Here is a 13,533-nt window from a genome sequence, read left to right as displayed (position 1 = left end):
CATACCATCTAGAGCTGGGAGAAAAAAGCAAAGGCTTTGTGTGTTTTAAATTTGATCGAAGACAAGGCACGGTTCTTACGAATGTATTTACTATACAAAGTGCACTGCTGGGCTCACCCGGGTGGGTCCATCGGGACCGCGGTATACCCCTTGACCGAACCCGGCGCCGCGGTGGGGCCGTCGTGTTGATGCCAGCTCTGCGAGGTGAGACTGCGCTACTCAGGACCGACATCGCGGCCTGCAGGTTCGAGCAGTCGAGTTTCAGCCATGGTGATTATAACACCGGACGTCGCCGAGAGCCAAATTTCGCGTCGATTCTACGGACTCGTGGATAGACATCTCGAACTGCCCCCCCTGCCCGCGGCCCCTGCATCACATAATCTGAGCTGATCTTCACAGCGTGCAACGTCCAACGCCCACCTTCACACCTCGTTTGCAAAAAGCAACACAGATAGCTCGGTCTGACCGATCAAAGTAAACCTCCCAGATAAGTCTGGCGCCCAGCCAAACTCGGAATGGCGGAACAACCACAAGCACGAGATCTCAGCGAGTTGTCAGCGCATTTCCGCAGCGCTTTGCAAGACCTCACACACGAATGGGGCTTTGTCGTCGTCCGCACCGCTTACGTCGCCGACAGTGACGAAGCGCAATGGGCTGCCGCCTTGAAGAAGCTGCGCGCCTACGCGACTCCGGCCGACGACGACGCCGCCGAGATGGGCCCGGATACCTTTGCCCTGCCCGTCATAGCCGACAGCACCGTCCTGAGCGGCGCCGATTACGCCTCTGTGCGCAAGGCTTTCAACGGGTGGGTTGAGGATTTCGTTCGCCGCAAGAGTTCGTCAAACGATGATGATGACGACGAAGACGAGGGTGGACAGTGGCCGTCCGACGTTCGCCGTGACGCCTTCATCCTCATCGACGAGCCAGTGCTCACTTCGCTACTCGATGCACCAGCCTTCATCCCCGGCAAGGCCCCAAACCTCGACCTGGAGCCGTGGGTCGTCGCAGTCGACGCAAAGGACCCGGCAAGCGTGCCGTACGGCGGGGGAGGGCCGTACATGGGCTTCACGAGGTCGCGCGTGCGTGTTCTGGGTCAGCTATGGGAGGACCTCGGCTCGCGATCTCTGGCGAAGTTGAGTCCTGTTCGAGAGTACGACGGCCAGATCCCGCTTTATGACGGTTCTTCGCGGGGTAAACTCGTCGATCCTGCTGGTGGGCTGGAGTGGCGGTTCAAGTTCCCACGGGGTACGCCGCGAGGAGCGGATGGCACAAGGGCCGTGTTAGAGGAGATTGAGCGAGGTGTTGGCAGAGCGGATTGTTCAGGGAGTTGAGTTTCAACACGAGGGGTGGCTTTCGGGCTGCCGAAGACTGGATCAAGAGGCTTTGCGACGCAGAGACGGAAACCGTCGTTGCTCTCATTGTCCTACATTTACGAATCATACCGAGGTTGACAGCCGACATGTTCCATCAGATTAATGGGTACAGCTTACGAGAGTCAAATTTCAGTCCTATGGAAGGAGTGCTGCGATTCGCTTGCACGCCTCATTCGATGGCGAGTGTAAAACAGGTTCAAGCGCTTGGAAGAGTTCCAGCAGCCGTACGAAGGCTTCGACTATCATACGGACTTAGCAAGAAGAGGAGAAAGCTTGGATGTGCTACTAGTATTCCGAGCTCCTTGTCTTAAAGAAAGCTTCGCTTAAGCTTAGTCGTTCAGAGCCAGGACCTCAAGTCACATCGTTCAGTTCTTGGTCACCTATAGTATCGTCACAATCTCTCACGAACCTCGTTTTACGACGAGCACCACATCAGCGGAAAGTTTCCTGTCGCAATTGCTAGCCTGAATGTAGAATTTGGAGGTCTTCCGACTAAACCTGTATCGGCCAGTAGATCAAGAGATTTTCGACAGCCAGTTCATCTGCCAAGCACTGAGGCCTTGCCGCAAGGTTTCTCCGCCATCTGACTATCATTTGGGAAGCATGCAGCGACTTTTGCGTGTTTGAGATACCACCCCTTCCAGTCCCTTTCTAATATTCTGTAATGGAGAGTAATGAAGCGACTACCAGCGCCTTAGCGGACGGTGACATGTAACTGCAAGACACCCTTCCCTCGACTTTGGAAAGCCTCGTACTTTTACAAGAAATAGTTGACATTGACGCTTCTTGGGAGGAGGTACTGCCTCCGGTATTGGAAGAGTTCCCTATCATGTCCCAGATGTCAATGCCATACTACATGATGAGTGTGTGGATTGGTCTTTGGGGGCCATCCGTTAAGGATGAACGAGCAAGACAGGATTCGGGACAAAGTTTCAGCGAGCGTATGGACCTGATGTTTCTTTCTCTAACCTATGATAGAAGGGGCCAAACCGATTCCATACCAGAGACGCCTCGTCTAAGAATTTGATCTATAGTCATGAATTATATCTGATAGATCTGTATGTAGACTATCGTGGGTGAAAGCTATGATTCTGCTCCGCCATATAAAGAAAAAAGAGGTCTTCAACTCTTCAAAATTTCCAGCAGAGTCTAAAAGAGTCCCGGAGAAGGCAGAGCTGCACGCTGCCCTGCTCAAGCTTACCTGGCCCGTTCATCGACGGGGTCGCAAGAAGAAGGTAAACATAGCCAAGAGAAAAACAGTTGGCAATCTCGCATAGAAAATGTCTACAATTAATGCGGTGGCATGAGGAGTAATCTCATCCAAGCCCTTCTTTTCAAAAACCCTAGCGAGTCGCCATGTCCAGGTAGCGGTGGTTAGGAGTAAATTGCCCCACAACCATGGTCCTCCCTAGGTCAAGAGGTCAGTCATTTCTATTCAGTTCTCTAATGAAGGAAGAAGAAAGTATCTCACCACTGATTGAAACGGTACACATAACAAAAGCCCTATAAAGAAGAGCAGGATTTTGATCATGCCATCTGAAGCAAGGTCTTGCGATGCAAGGCGTACGTCCCCCGCTCCTGGCAGCCCCAAGACATGGTATTGCTTCATAACCGAAATTGATATCTGGATCCCGACGACGCCTAACGCCATCATCCAACCGAGCGCGTGAGAGCCTTGACGTAAGATGAACCAGAGGCTTCGTACTTGTTGCCTTTCTCCGGGCTGACCCCAGAATAGGAGGCCTAGTTCTCCAACGAGTAACAGAACGCCTGCATGTACCAGTGAGAGGAAGAATCCATCAATAGACTCGAGGTATCCATAGGCGTTATAGTATGATTCTGAAACGTCACACTTCTGTCGAGCTATCCAGAGAATTGAGCAAGCCTTGGAGATGGAAACCGTAAGATCACTGATCAATCCAGGGGGTGAGCTTCCGATCCATGACTTTCTACTAAGACACCCCAGCTTATGTTTGACATGCAATAAAACTACCAGTTACTTACATGACTAAGAGACGTTCGAGTGCCCAGAGCATTCGTCTTGCTTGTCTAGTGGCCTTTTTCTTCTTTCCTATCTCCGCCCAGGATGTCTTAAACAGCTTGAAGACGGATACGCAGAGTAAAATGAAGTTCATTGTGATTATTAAGAGTGGAATCCTTTGATATTGATGCCATAGTCGGGAGTTCCGAGCAGCCAACGAGGCGACTTTTCCAGCGGCGCATAGTAAAGCTGCGTCGGCATCGGAACTACCGATAGGCGGATTTGACCTATTCATTTTTATGATATCCTGGATTTTCGTAGGGTGTTGCTCTTTTCAATTGCTAAAAAGAGGGTGTTCTGCTCCTAGTTGTATGCTCTGGCCCCCTACGGCCATTTGCAAGGGTTTTGGCATTTGACGTCACCTCGCAGTGCCAATGATGACTTGCATCCTGAACCTGCGGACAATGTCACTTTCGTAAAACCCAATTATGGTTAAGCATGTAAAGTTCTAAGCGACACTTCATGCTTGTGGAACGTGGTCTTCATCTATTGGGTGTGGTGTCTCGAGGACTGCACGACCTTGCCTCTTGTGATGGCATAAAAAGGAACGTCGTCAACATACCGTCCTGGAAGAAAATTGACCCAGTCTTTGTTTAAACTGAGCTTGGTCTTGGGACGCTAGCTAACTGACGTGGGCATGCTTGAATGATGTATTGATTGATACCAAAATGGATTCCAAGGAAGCCCTATGATTAGGTGCCGGCTCGGTCACAGGTTCGGGATCATAATCGGAACCGATGTCGTTGATAGACGTGTTTCTTAGCTCGGGGTTATGACTAAGGCTATGCTTCAATCTTAAATCTATAGAATACTCTTCGTGGGATACTAGAGTAAGTATAAGGAGGCATTTAAGCCCCACCACCACATCATACAATGGGTTAGGTAACTCGTGTTTCTTAGCACTCCTCGTCACTCTACAGTCGGCATGGCCCGGTCGAAGAGACTGAATACATGGCTTGCCTACCCATAAAGCTCCACTGCGGCGGGCTGTTCCCCTAGGTTTCGGGGCATCAAGAATCTTTCCTTGATCAGGTCTCTTACACGGAGTCACACCAAATTCGGGACTAACAGCTACTGTAAGGATATTCTACATCGCATCTTAGTACGTTCAGGCATGGCATAACAAAGATATCTAGCTCACGGCCTGGTTTCGGGTATAAATTTAGGCTGTATGCACTTATGCGAACCGACCCTTGGAGAAAGCGAGGTCAAGTACATATCTACGATCCCGGGTTGCAACCCCAACCTCGTCGATAGAGCCAAGGCTATAATCTTGTACTCATCTCACGATGTGATCTGCATTAGTCCCGTGATTCTTGCCAGGCTCCCTTGAATACATGTAGTGGTGAGACTCACAAGCTGTAGTAGATCCCTGGAACGATGATTGAGCAGACGGGCGAGGGAGGAAAAGTATGGTGTTCCGTGTTATTGAAAGCAATACGAGGCTCTGCAGCGCCTTGAATGTTATTTATCTGAGAGGCATTACATGAGCTGGTGAATCAGTGGGCTTTTATTCTCCCACGACAATGTGTGTGTAACACTCAGTGTCGTTGCACCGCGCATGATGCCGTCTGGACGCCTCTTCGCCGTGGCGCCCCTAAACGTTCAGAGTTCCTGGACAAATGACTTCAAGTTTCTGCTGGAATCTCGAGTCTCGGTACTTCTTGATTCAAAAGCAGGCGGTGAAGTGCCGAGGAATGCAGATATCTCACAAAATTTGACGGTCCCTCCTGTGCGACGGTAAGCCATCCTCCAAGCGTCCGGACCATATCTGAATCTTGAAATCAGAAGGGACGGAGAAAGAAGTCTTATCTAGACTTCTTGCAATAACGATGACAGTGGGAAGAAACCGCGCGATTAATGCAGTCCACGTAGATCAGTACATACATTGACGAAAGCTTTGTTTGCGTGTCCCCCAAAGCTTGCATGGTTGGCGACAGCAGGATGAGTAGAGCATCTTTGGATCAAGGACCAGTCATTACGTTGTCAACTACACGGTACACGGTGATCAAATCACCGGTATGCTTCATTAGACAGCAAGTGCACGATACCCCTTCTCCGAGAGCTATTCGCCACGGGCAACAAGTATCCATCCGATGCTCCCCAACCAAATACACGACGAGCCCATATCTGCCCCTTCAGCCTCATCGATAGGCTAAGAGTTCGAGCTCGCGTGCGATCCCAGCATGAGCGCCATGATAATCGCCAAGAGATGCAGCCATACCGGTGATGAACATTTTGGGGGGATTTTTTACTGATAGCAGTAGCATCGCGGGACCTCTTCCTCGTTATGTGATAGAGGTAGCTCTGAGCCCAGCTCCTCGAAGACGGTATTCTCATTAGCACGTCGCTCATATGGCTCGAGACAATCTTTCTGCTATTGTCCCAGCACGTCATAAAAGCCGGATTTTCTGCCCGGGTCTTCTTGCACTTATAAGGAAATATAGTTGACATGGTAGGAAAAACTACTTTGGTGGTTTTGTAACATTTGTTAGAACAAAGAGACGTCCACGTTGTTGATGTCTACGTACGAGACCTGCCGAGAGAGGGCAGGAAATGATGGAAATTAGTAACTTGTGGGAAGAGATACTTGGGACACGAGTCTCTCAAGGAATCCAAACGTGTGTTTTGTTTGGTTCTGAATTCTTGAAACTTGCCAAATGAAGTGTGGAAATGGCTTTCGAGGCAGGGCAATACCAGTGAGCAACACAAGAAACACAATTTCATACAAAGCCTTTTCGATATGAAACCCTCATGATTATAACTCAAGAGTCCCGCATACACCTCTATTGACAACATCTACGAGATGTTCCACGTTGAGGGCTGGGCCAAGCTTCAGGTGAATACTCTCGTTTGAGCCCTCTTTATCCGGCCTTACCTACCTTGCGGTCCCACAATCAACGAGACCTGATGCTGGTAGTCATAATATTTCCATTATCTATTATACTGAGAAGCTGTGGTGTGCACTTCAGCCTCTAGCCTTCCCCTAAGGTGCCAAACATCGAGTCAACATCAGCTCAAACCTCACCCTCAACTACCACATACGACCATACCCATTGGAAAACTCGGGATCCCGTCCGCTCTCCCATAGATAAGCCAATGAGGGCCGGATTAGTAGTTGGGTCGGTGACGACCAGCGAATACCTGGTGTTGTATGTTTTTGAAGTTTTTGTGATGTTTCGTGGAGTTTTGGCGAAGGTGTGGATGCGTGGGCTTAACGCAGTGGGGGACGGCGGACTAGCTCAATTATTCCACGTTGTGCTGATCCTCGATGACCCACTAGACTCTGAAAGGACTTGGAGGAGCGAGCAGCGAGTATATGCCGGGTTATTTCTCTAGATTTGATGTCAGTATTGGCTAGTGTGAGTTAGATCGGTCTCCTTGACAATGGGCGTTGACATTGACTTGGAGGTAGCGTCGGAAATGGCCGGGTAGGCAAATGCCTGGTTTCCCCAGACAGTATTATGCTTTTTGTTCTCTTGGGTCCATAGGATAGAGATGAGTTCGAGCTCTATGCGAGCGAATGCGAGAGGGTTGGCTGTCATAATAACCTCCGAGTCCCTTCCTCTTTTCTCGTCTATCAAAGATTCGCGGCCACATCAAACACCCAAATTTCTCACGGGGAGCCGCATATCGTTTCAAAAATGTTATTTTAGTAGCAAAGCAATAATATGGCTGACCGAAAGAATTCCAGATCTGAATGTACGAGCCAGGAGTAGTTGTACCCGTTTGACATTGAGATACCTGCCTCCCAAGCTTTCCACAATCCACCCTCTTCGAATGCTCTTTCCCTTAACTCGCCCAAGAAATAAAATGAAAATCCACGACACTCAAACATCTCGTGACATCAAAAGTAACCAAAGCCAAGCACTTGACAACCTTTTCCTCTTCTCACATGTTGACAACAAGGCCCATTCCGCCAAGCATGACGCCAAGGGCAACAGCCGCAGTCTCTCTGGGACCGGCGTTCTTGCTGTGAGTGGTAGTCGAAGTCGCCTTGGCGGATGCTGAGTTGCTCTTCGTGGCAGCGGCTTTGACGCTGCCCGTCGTCGTGCTGGCGTGGGGAGTAGTAGTGGCCTATTAGTAGGAAGGGACATGGTTAGTTTACTTTTGTTCTGCTGGAAGAATACCAAGGTGGGTGCAAGAAACTCGAGGGAGGTATTTACAAGGGCCACTGTCGTCATGGCGAGGAGAGCGGCGAGAGAGAAACGCATTTTGGGCTAGTAAGACGGAGGCGGGAGATGAGAGTGTGGTTTGAGGGGTTGTAGTATTGATGAGATGGAGTTGTATGTAGTTCAAGGCGGTCTGTATGTTTCTGAGGCTGTGAGAAATGTAAGGGCGGATCTGAACATGAAGATAGATTTTGTTCGGGGTCTTATATAAGATATGTAGACAAAGAAATGTTTTACCGCACACACGAGCATGAAGCAGATTTACCCAACACAATACTAACCGCATCTAAAAATAACCCACCTGAACATCACGACTCCTCAAGACATTACCAAAAGGGGGCTTTACCGCCGTGCCTGGCAAATGATGAAGGCTGATCATGACGCCGTTTCCTGTCTCTCCAAGACAAGGAATCCCACCGGAAGTGTCTGCCTGATTCTATTTGGTCGAATCAGGAAACATCTACATGTTTTTGATGTATGCTTCGAGGTCCGGCTAGCCAGGATTGGCAGGGTAGTATTGATTTGATGCAGGCTATGTGTGGTACTGTTATGAAGCTTGTATGAAGCTTGTTCAAACTGCACGCAAGTTACAGAACGGTAGTTTCCCCGGGGCGGGTCACACAAGGACGATCTAGACCGACTTTGGAAGGGCAGGTGAGTGGAAGTCATGCCCCGAGGGGCCCGAACGAGGCGAAGCAGCCTTCGGTTTCTTGCTCGCGGCTTCTCGGTTGGAACTACTTGCTCGCTCGCCATGCGGACTTTCACATCGGCTCTAGATGCCGAACTCAGGGGGAGCCGAGGGAAAGACATGAGATGAAATGCTTAGCCTTTCATGATTCGAGTTGATGGATATGGCTTTTCACAAGGGGCGAGTTGATGGGCCGGTAGATCAAGACAACTATCAGATGACACAGCTAGCGAAGGAGAGTCGGCTTCTCACGCCTCAGATGCTTTCTTGAAACATTTGTTTGAAAACACGTTCAACGGCGCGAGGAGCTGTATAGGGCAGCAAGTGAAACAAGTTCCAGTCATGATGGTTTCCAGTCAATTTGGCCTAGTCTCTAGACTGAAGTAATGTTTCCTCGGAGAATACTTCGTGCCAGTTGCGGTTGTTGCTCGGACTGCAGTAGCACTCCGACAGGTGCCCGGGGCGGGGGCCGCGGGGGGCGCTTCTAGACTTCTTCGTATAGAAAGGAGCAACTTAACTAGTCCTTCATGCTACCGTTTCGTAGAATGTCGTGCTGCTATATTAAGCATCGCATTCCAGGTCGGTAATTATCACTTCTCGTGACGTTGCTAAAAGTTGTGGCCTGTTTATCGTGGATGTCGTTGATGAAGAACGCAGACTCTTAGTTGCACAGTTCGTTGAGGTAATTGGAGTCTGAGTGCACGAGGTTCAGCTTCCCAACACTGCCTCGTTTATGACGAGAAGTCAACGGACTCTGCATTTACGGTTTGATGATCGATTTTCTAGTGCAATTTAGTGTGACGGTGATATGAAGTTGGATGGGCAAAGGCCACCATTCAAGATTCGCCCCTCAACCTCTCTCGCGCACAACTTCGCAGGGGCAACGTGGGCAAGGTCCATTTGGTGTTGAGCAGAAAAAACATCGTGGAACGGCTTGCATGTTTCAAAAAGGGAACCAAAGACAAATGGACGGAAATGAGTAGCAGACTTGCGTCCCTGAGAATGACACTTCTTACACCAACACTGGTCGTTCGAATACACCAAGATGGACAAAGTACGTGTATAGAGGTTTGAATTGACTTTCCCCAAAAGGACAAGAGCAAGAAAAGGCGAGCGGCGCCAAAAACAGAATCCCCACGCCAAGCTGCCAGGATTCAGGAACAGAACCAACCGGCCGGCCGGGATCGCTCGCATCTGGATTGTCTTGGCGGCGTTCATCCCACCCGCCAAGGGGGAAGTAAAAAAAAAACCAAAGGTAGGTAAGGTAAGCAAAGCACGTGAACTTCCTGTCATCTTCGCGCCATTCTGACTGTGCCCACCCCCACCAATATACCTGACCTTGAACCACAGACGCGTCACGTCTCCCCGTCCTTGGACAGATCCCAGCCGCTAATCTTCACTTAAACACCACCGCAATCGCATCGCATCGCATCGCATCACGAACTTAGGCAAGCAACAATCCCATCATCTCTCAACAACCCACCCACTCCGCACAAAATGTCCGCTCCAGAACAAGACCAGCCACAACCCTCACAATCGATAAAGGAATCATCACCACAGATCCAATCGCAAGACCACGCCGTCCAACACCAACCCGGGACCGAATCGCATCCGGGCGGCGCATCCTCAACAACAACAACAACATCACCAGCACCAGAAGCACCCTCAGCGACAACAGCGCAACCATCACAAGACCCATCACAACAAGTGCAACAAACACAACCACAACAGTCACAACAACGACAACCGCCCGCCTCCCCTCCCTCCCCCAAAAACACACCCCCGCGACCCCCGGCTCCCCGCGCGGGACGCTTCATCCAGCTCTACGACGGCGCCCTCGCCAGCACCCTCCGCAAAGTAAACTACGACAACTTTGCCTCGTGCTTCCCCCACCGTCGCCGCCCACGCGCCGAATACCCTGCGCAACGTCCAGAAGCAAATGGTGGATTACCTCGAGGAGAGGTGTAACGTACGTTTAGGCCGTCTTGTCATACCCTCTTTCCGCGGAGGAAATAAGAAGAAGAAGAATAGCATGCTGATGTTCCTACCACCTCTGTAGAAAGACTTCCAATCGATCCTCGGCGAACGAGACGTCATCCGCAAACTAAACGAGCTAGAAAACCTCGTCAGCGACGCGGACCGCAGGAGACAAGAAGGCGGCAGCGACGTCGAAGAACCCATCCCGTACGTCACCTCCCTCCCCCCCTCCTTTTTCCTCGATACAGTAGAGATACATCAGAGACATATAAAAACTAACACCAAAACCACACAAACAGCCCACACGTCCTCCCCCCGACGAAATCCTGACAGCCCACCTCGCCCCGCGCCTCGCCCCGCAACAATCGACCCTCAACGCCCGCCTCCAAAACACCCAGGCCTCGAACGAATCCCTCTTTTCCTCCATCCAGTCCCAGCGCGCCGAGATTGACGCCCTCCTCGCCCAGCTCGAGAGCCAGGTCGCCGATATCGATGGCGCCAACGCGTTGCTCGTGGACGTGGCGCCCGAACTGGCGGCGGAGGCGCGGGCTTCGAGGTGGAGATGGCGGGTATGTGAGGATAGACAGAGAGCGATGGGGGAGGGAAGGGGGAAGGGAGAAATAGGAAAGAGATGGTAGGAAGGGGGGAGAGGTTTACGTTGTAAGAAGAAAAAAGTACGCAACCTGACGTTGGACGATATTCATGAGATGTTGTTGAAAAAAAAAGTTCGGAGTACGGCTAGGGATATGGTTGCTTTTCTCAATGCACGAGATACCATTTTGATTTACATAGGCCATGAATTGGCTTTGGGTTTATATGCTCACCCTGAGTTTCTCCAAAATTACTCCTGTTGCCACAGGGCTGAAGCACTCGTGAACAAAGCCAAAAGCTTGCGAAACGACCTGGTTCCTTTTACGTTCTTTGCCATCCTGGTCAAACGACATTCTCAACATGGCACTCTCACAAGATTTAAGCTTACGTCCGTTCCGAGACATGTTGTTAACATTCAGTATATTCAAGTCGACCAGACTATGCCTCGGCCATGACCAATGGGAAGTTTCCTTCAGGGTCCCCCATCGTTAACGGGTTTGTTCGGTGCCAAGGCTTTCGCAATGCCAGCGCTGAATACTCCATGCCACAAAAAAAAGAAAGCAAAAGGACGACAATGAAATTTGGGGCAGCGAGGATTGCCTCGCTGCCCTGACAACTCCGCCCAATGATGATATGCTTGGCGCAAAGCTATGCTCTCGCTCTCTCTCTCTCTCTCTCTCTCTCGTCCGCCATGAAAGACAAAGGAGACCAAGGACAATGTTGAGAGGAATGGAGATGGAAGTAGGAAGGAAGAAAGAAAGAAAGAAAGAGCCAACCAAATGCATATGCCGCGCCGTCCCGCCCGATTTTTGTTTTGGTCGCCGTACCGACCGACCACCCAGCCTCTGGGTAATGTATGGTGAAAATCCGTATCGTTCGAATCTTGCGATTCTTCCTCGTGTCGATGCAAAAGAAAGGCCCTCGTCATTGACGAGGGCACGGGGTATGTATATGTGCAGTAGAAGTGAGGGAGAAACAACGATCCATCTTAAATCCTCCTGTTTTCCGTGTGGATGACTTGCCAAGGGCCGAAGAAATCAATCTCGCCGTAGGCTGGCGGCAGTACGCGCACCATGCGACCTGTTGCCCAATCCACAAACCATCGCTTGCCCTTGCTGATGATGTAATTTGACTTTCGGGGGCTCTTGAACAGGAGAACAGAGTAGCAAAGCTTGGCGTAAAGCAGATCGTGGGCCGCACTCCATTGGTGCTCGGGCGCCCATTTTCCAGTGTCAGGGTCGATGGCCTCGTTGGGATACGATGTTGTCGACAAGCGGCTGCTGATCAGCTCGTTCCTCCCGGGTCCGGGACCGTAAATAGACTCGCTGTCTAATACGTTGGTCTCGCCGCGCTCGTTGACGACGGCCTGGTGAACGAGACCCTCTATAGTCGATGATGCTGGGAAGGGATCGGGTGCCTCGGCAGAGGCCACGCGGCGGAGTTCAGGACTCAGTGGTCTTGGCGTCGGTACGGGGTAGTTGTTCGTCGGTGCTGGTGTCTGGCCACGGAACCAGCGGATTCGTTGAATGCGGGGAATGCTTTGGTCGCGGGGATAGTCACGATCATCGATGGGAGCGGCAACATCGATGGCGGCGAAGAGAGCCTCCCAACCACCTGACCATCGTGCTTAATTCTATACAGGATAGAAGGAACTGATCCTCCTCGGCCCTTACTCGAATGACATATCGCCTCCTAGGTGGGAGTCAGTCTCTTGGCAGGTCTTGGCATGGAATGAGGCTGAGAATCGAGGCAACCTACTTCTTGTAATCGGCAGCAATACCAATATCGGCGTGCTGAAGACTGTACGCTCTGTCGAGAGAAGCCTTTCGCACCCACGGCGGGTTGTCGGGCGAGATGGTCGGTCCGTCTCTCGTCCTGCCCCATCCCCAATCCTTCTTCACGTTGTAAAAGTTCAATGCAGTGCCTCGTAGTTGTACGATAGTGGTGTGCCAATTTCTGTCCTCTGCCCGTTTGGTTGTGTTTTCAATTTCCATCTTCTTCACCCATACACCCTCCAACTCGATGTCGCACGAATAGCCTGGCAAGTCCTCCCCAACTCCATGTTGTGAGTTGACCCTGGGTGCCACCGGTCGTCTTGGTTTAGCATCTCGCTCATATGGTGGCGGCAGTGATGGTCGTCGGAAAGGGGAAGTCATGACTTCCTGGTAGAAATAATCCTCCTCCATCGATAGTCGCCGCCGGAGAGGCGGCGGCTGCGCAGCGGTATTAGATGGTCCATTTCCGCCGTCCTCGCTGCGGGGATCCATGGGGCAGATGAGGTTTTATATGACAGGAGACGAGTGAGCCGGCAACAGACGAGTCGTGTCAGGCCAGGACCACCATGCGGCGGGTGGCAGCGGAGGCAGAGGCCCGTTCCCGTGCGTCTGTCTCGGACGGATTCCCTGGAACGAGGGATTCACGAGATGTGCTTGGCCCGGGGGTTATGCTGACCCGCAAAACTTCATGGTGAGGGCCTTTTGTCGGCGGCTCTTTCTTAGGGCCGCACGGGGCAGAGTAACGTAAAACAAATGCAAAGGGGCCCTGGGACGAGACCGGTAGATGAGATGAGATCGGGGAGTGGATTAGGTCCAGTCAGGTACGAATGCGTAGGTATGGAGAAGGACTGGAGACCTCGGTGGTGTGGATGTGTGTGTGTGTGGTGGTGAGAAGGTGGTTGAAGGATGGAGTGAT

The 13,533-nt window shown here is 51.2% G+C and overlaps 4 protein-coding genes across 4 annotated transcripts; 2 read left to right on the top strand and 2 right to left on the bottom strand.

The window, feature by feature from the left end:
• Positions 1-515: 515 nt before the first annotated feature.
• On the top strand, positions 516-1,331 carry N0V96_008524 (uncharacterized protein; the record flags this gene model as incomplete). The annotated part of the gene is made up of 1 exon (XM_065758361.1): positions 516-1,331. One exon carries the CDS (start codon positions 516-518, stop codon positions 1,329-1,331), a length of 816 nt encoding a protein of 271 aa, XP_065613116.1.
• A 5,974-nt stretch (positions 1,332-7,305) lies between these two features.
• On the bottom strand, positions 7,306-7,628 carry N0V96_008523 (uncharacterized protein; the record flags this gene model as incomplete). The annotated part of the gene is made up of 2 exons (XM_053190142.1): positions 7,306-7,491; positions 7,581-7,628. 2 exons carry the CDS (start codon positions 7,626-7,628, stop codon positions 7,306-7,308), a joined length of 234 nt encoding a protein of 77 aa, XP_053052564.1.
• A 2,585-nt stretch (positions 7,629-10,213) lies between these two features.
• N0V96_008522 (uncharacterized protein) lies at positions 10,214-11,127 on the top strand (the record flags this gene model as incomplete). The annotated part of the gene is made up of 4 exons (XM_065758360.1): positions 10,214-10,243; positions 10,334-10,462; positions 10,551-10,820; positions 11,044-11,127. The coding sequence occupies 4 exons, from the start codon at positions 10,214-10,216 to the stop codon at positions 11,125-11,127; spliced, it is 513 nt and encodes a 170-aa protein (XP_065613115.1).
• Positions 11,128-11,830: 703 nt separating this feature from the next.
• N0V96_008521 (uncharacterized protein) lies at positions 11,831-13,109 on the bottom strand (the record flags this gene model as incomplete). Its single annotated transcript, XM_053190139.2, has 3 exons — positions 11,831-12,380; positions 12,496-12,534; positions 12,601-13,109. 3 exons carry the CDS (start codon positions 13,107-13,109, stop codon positions 11,831-11,833), a joined length of 1,098 nt encoding a protein of 365 aa, XP_053052561.2.
• Between the last annotated feature and the right edge of the window lie 424 nt (positions 13,110-13,533).

This window comes from Colletotrichum fioriniae, assembly GCF_027942845.1.
Source record: "Colletotrichum fioriniae strain IMI 355084 chromosome Unknown scaffold_10, whole genome shotgun sequence".
NCBI classification, from domain to species: domain Eukaryota; kingdom Fungi; phylum Ascomycota; class Sordariomycetes; order Glomerellales; family Glomerellaceae; genus Colletotrichum; species Colletotrichum fioriniae.
The sequence above is the reverse complement of the archived record's forward strand: the minus strand, read 5'-3'. Positions and strand labels throughout refer to the sequence as shown.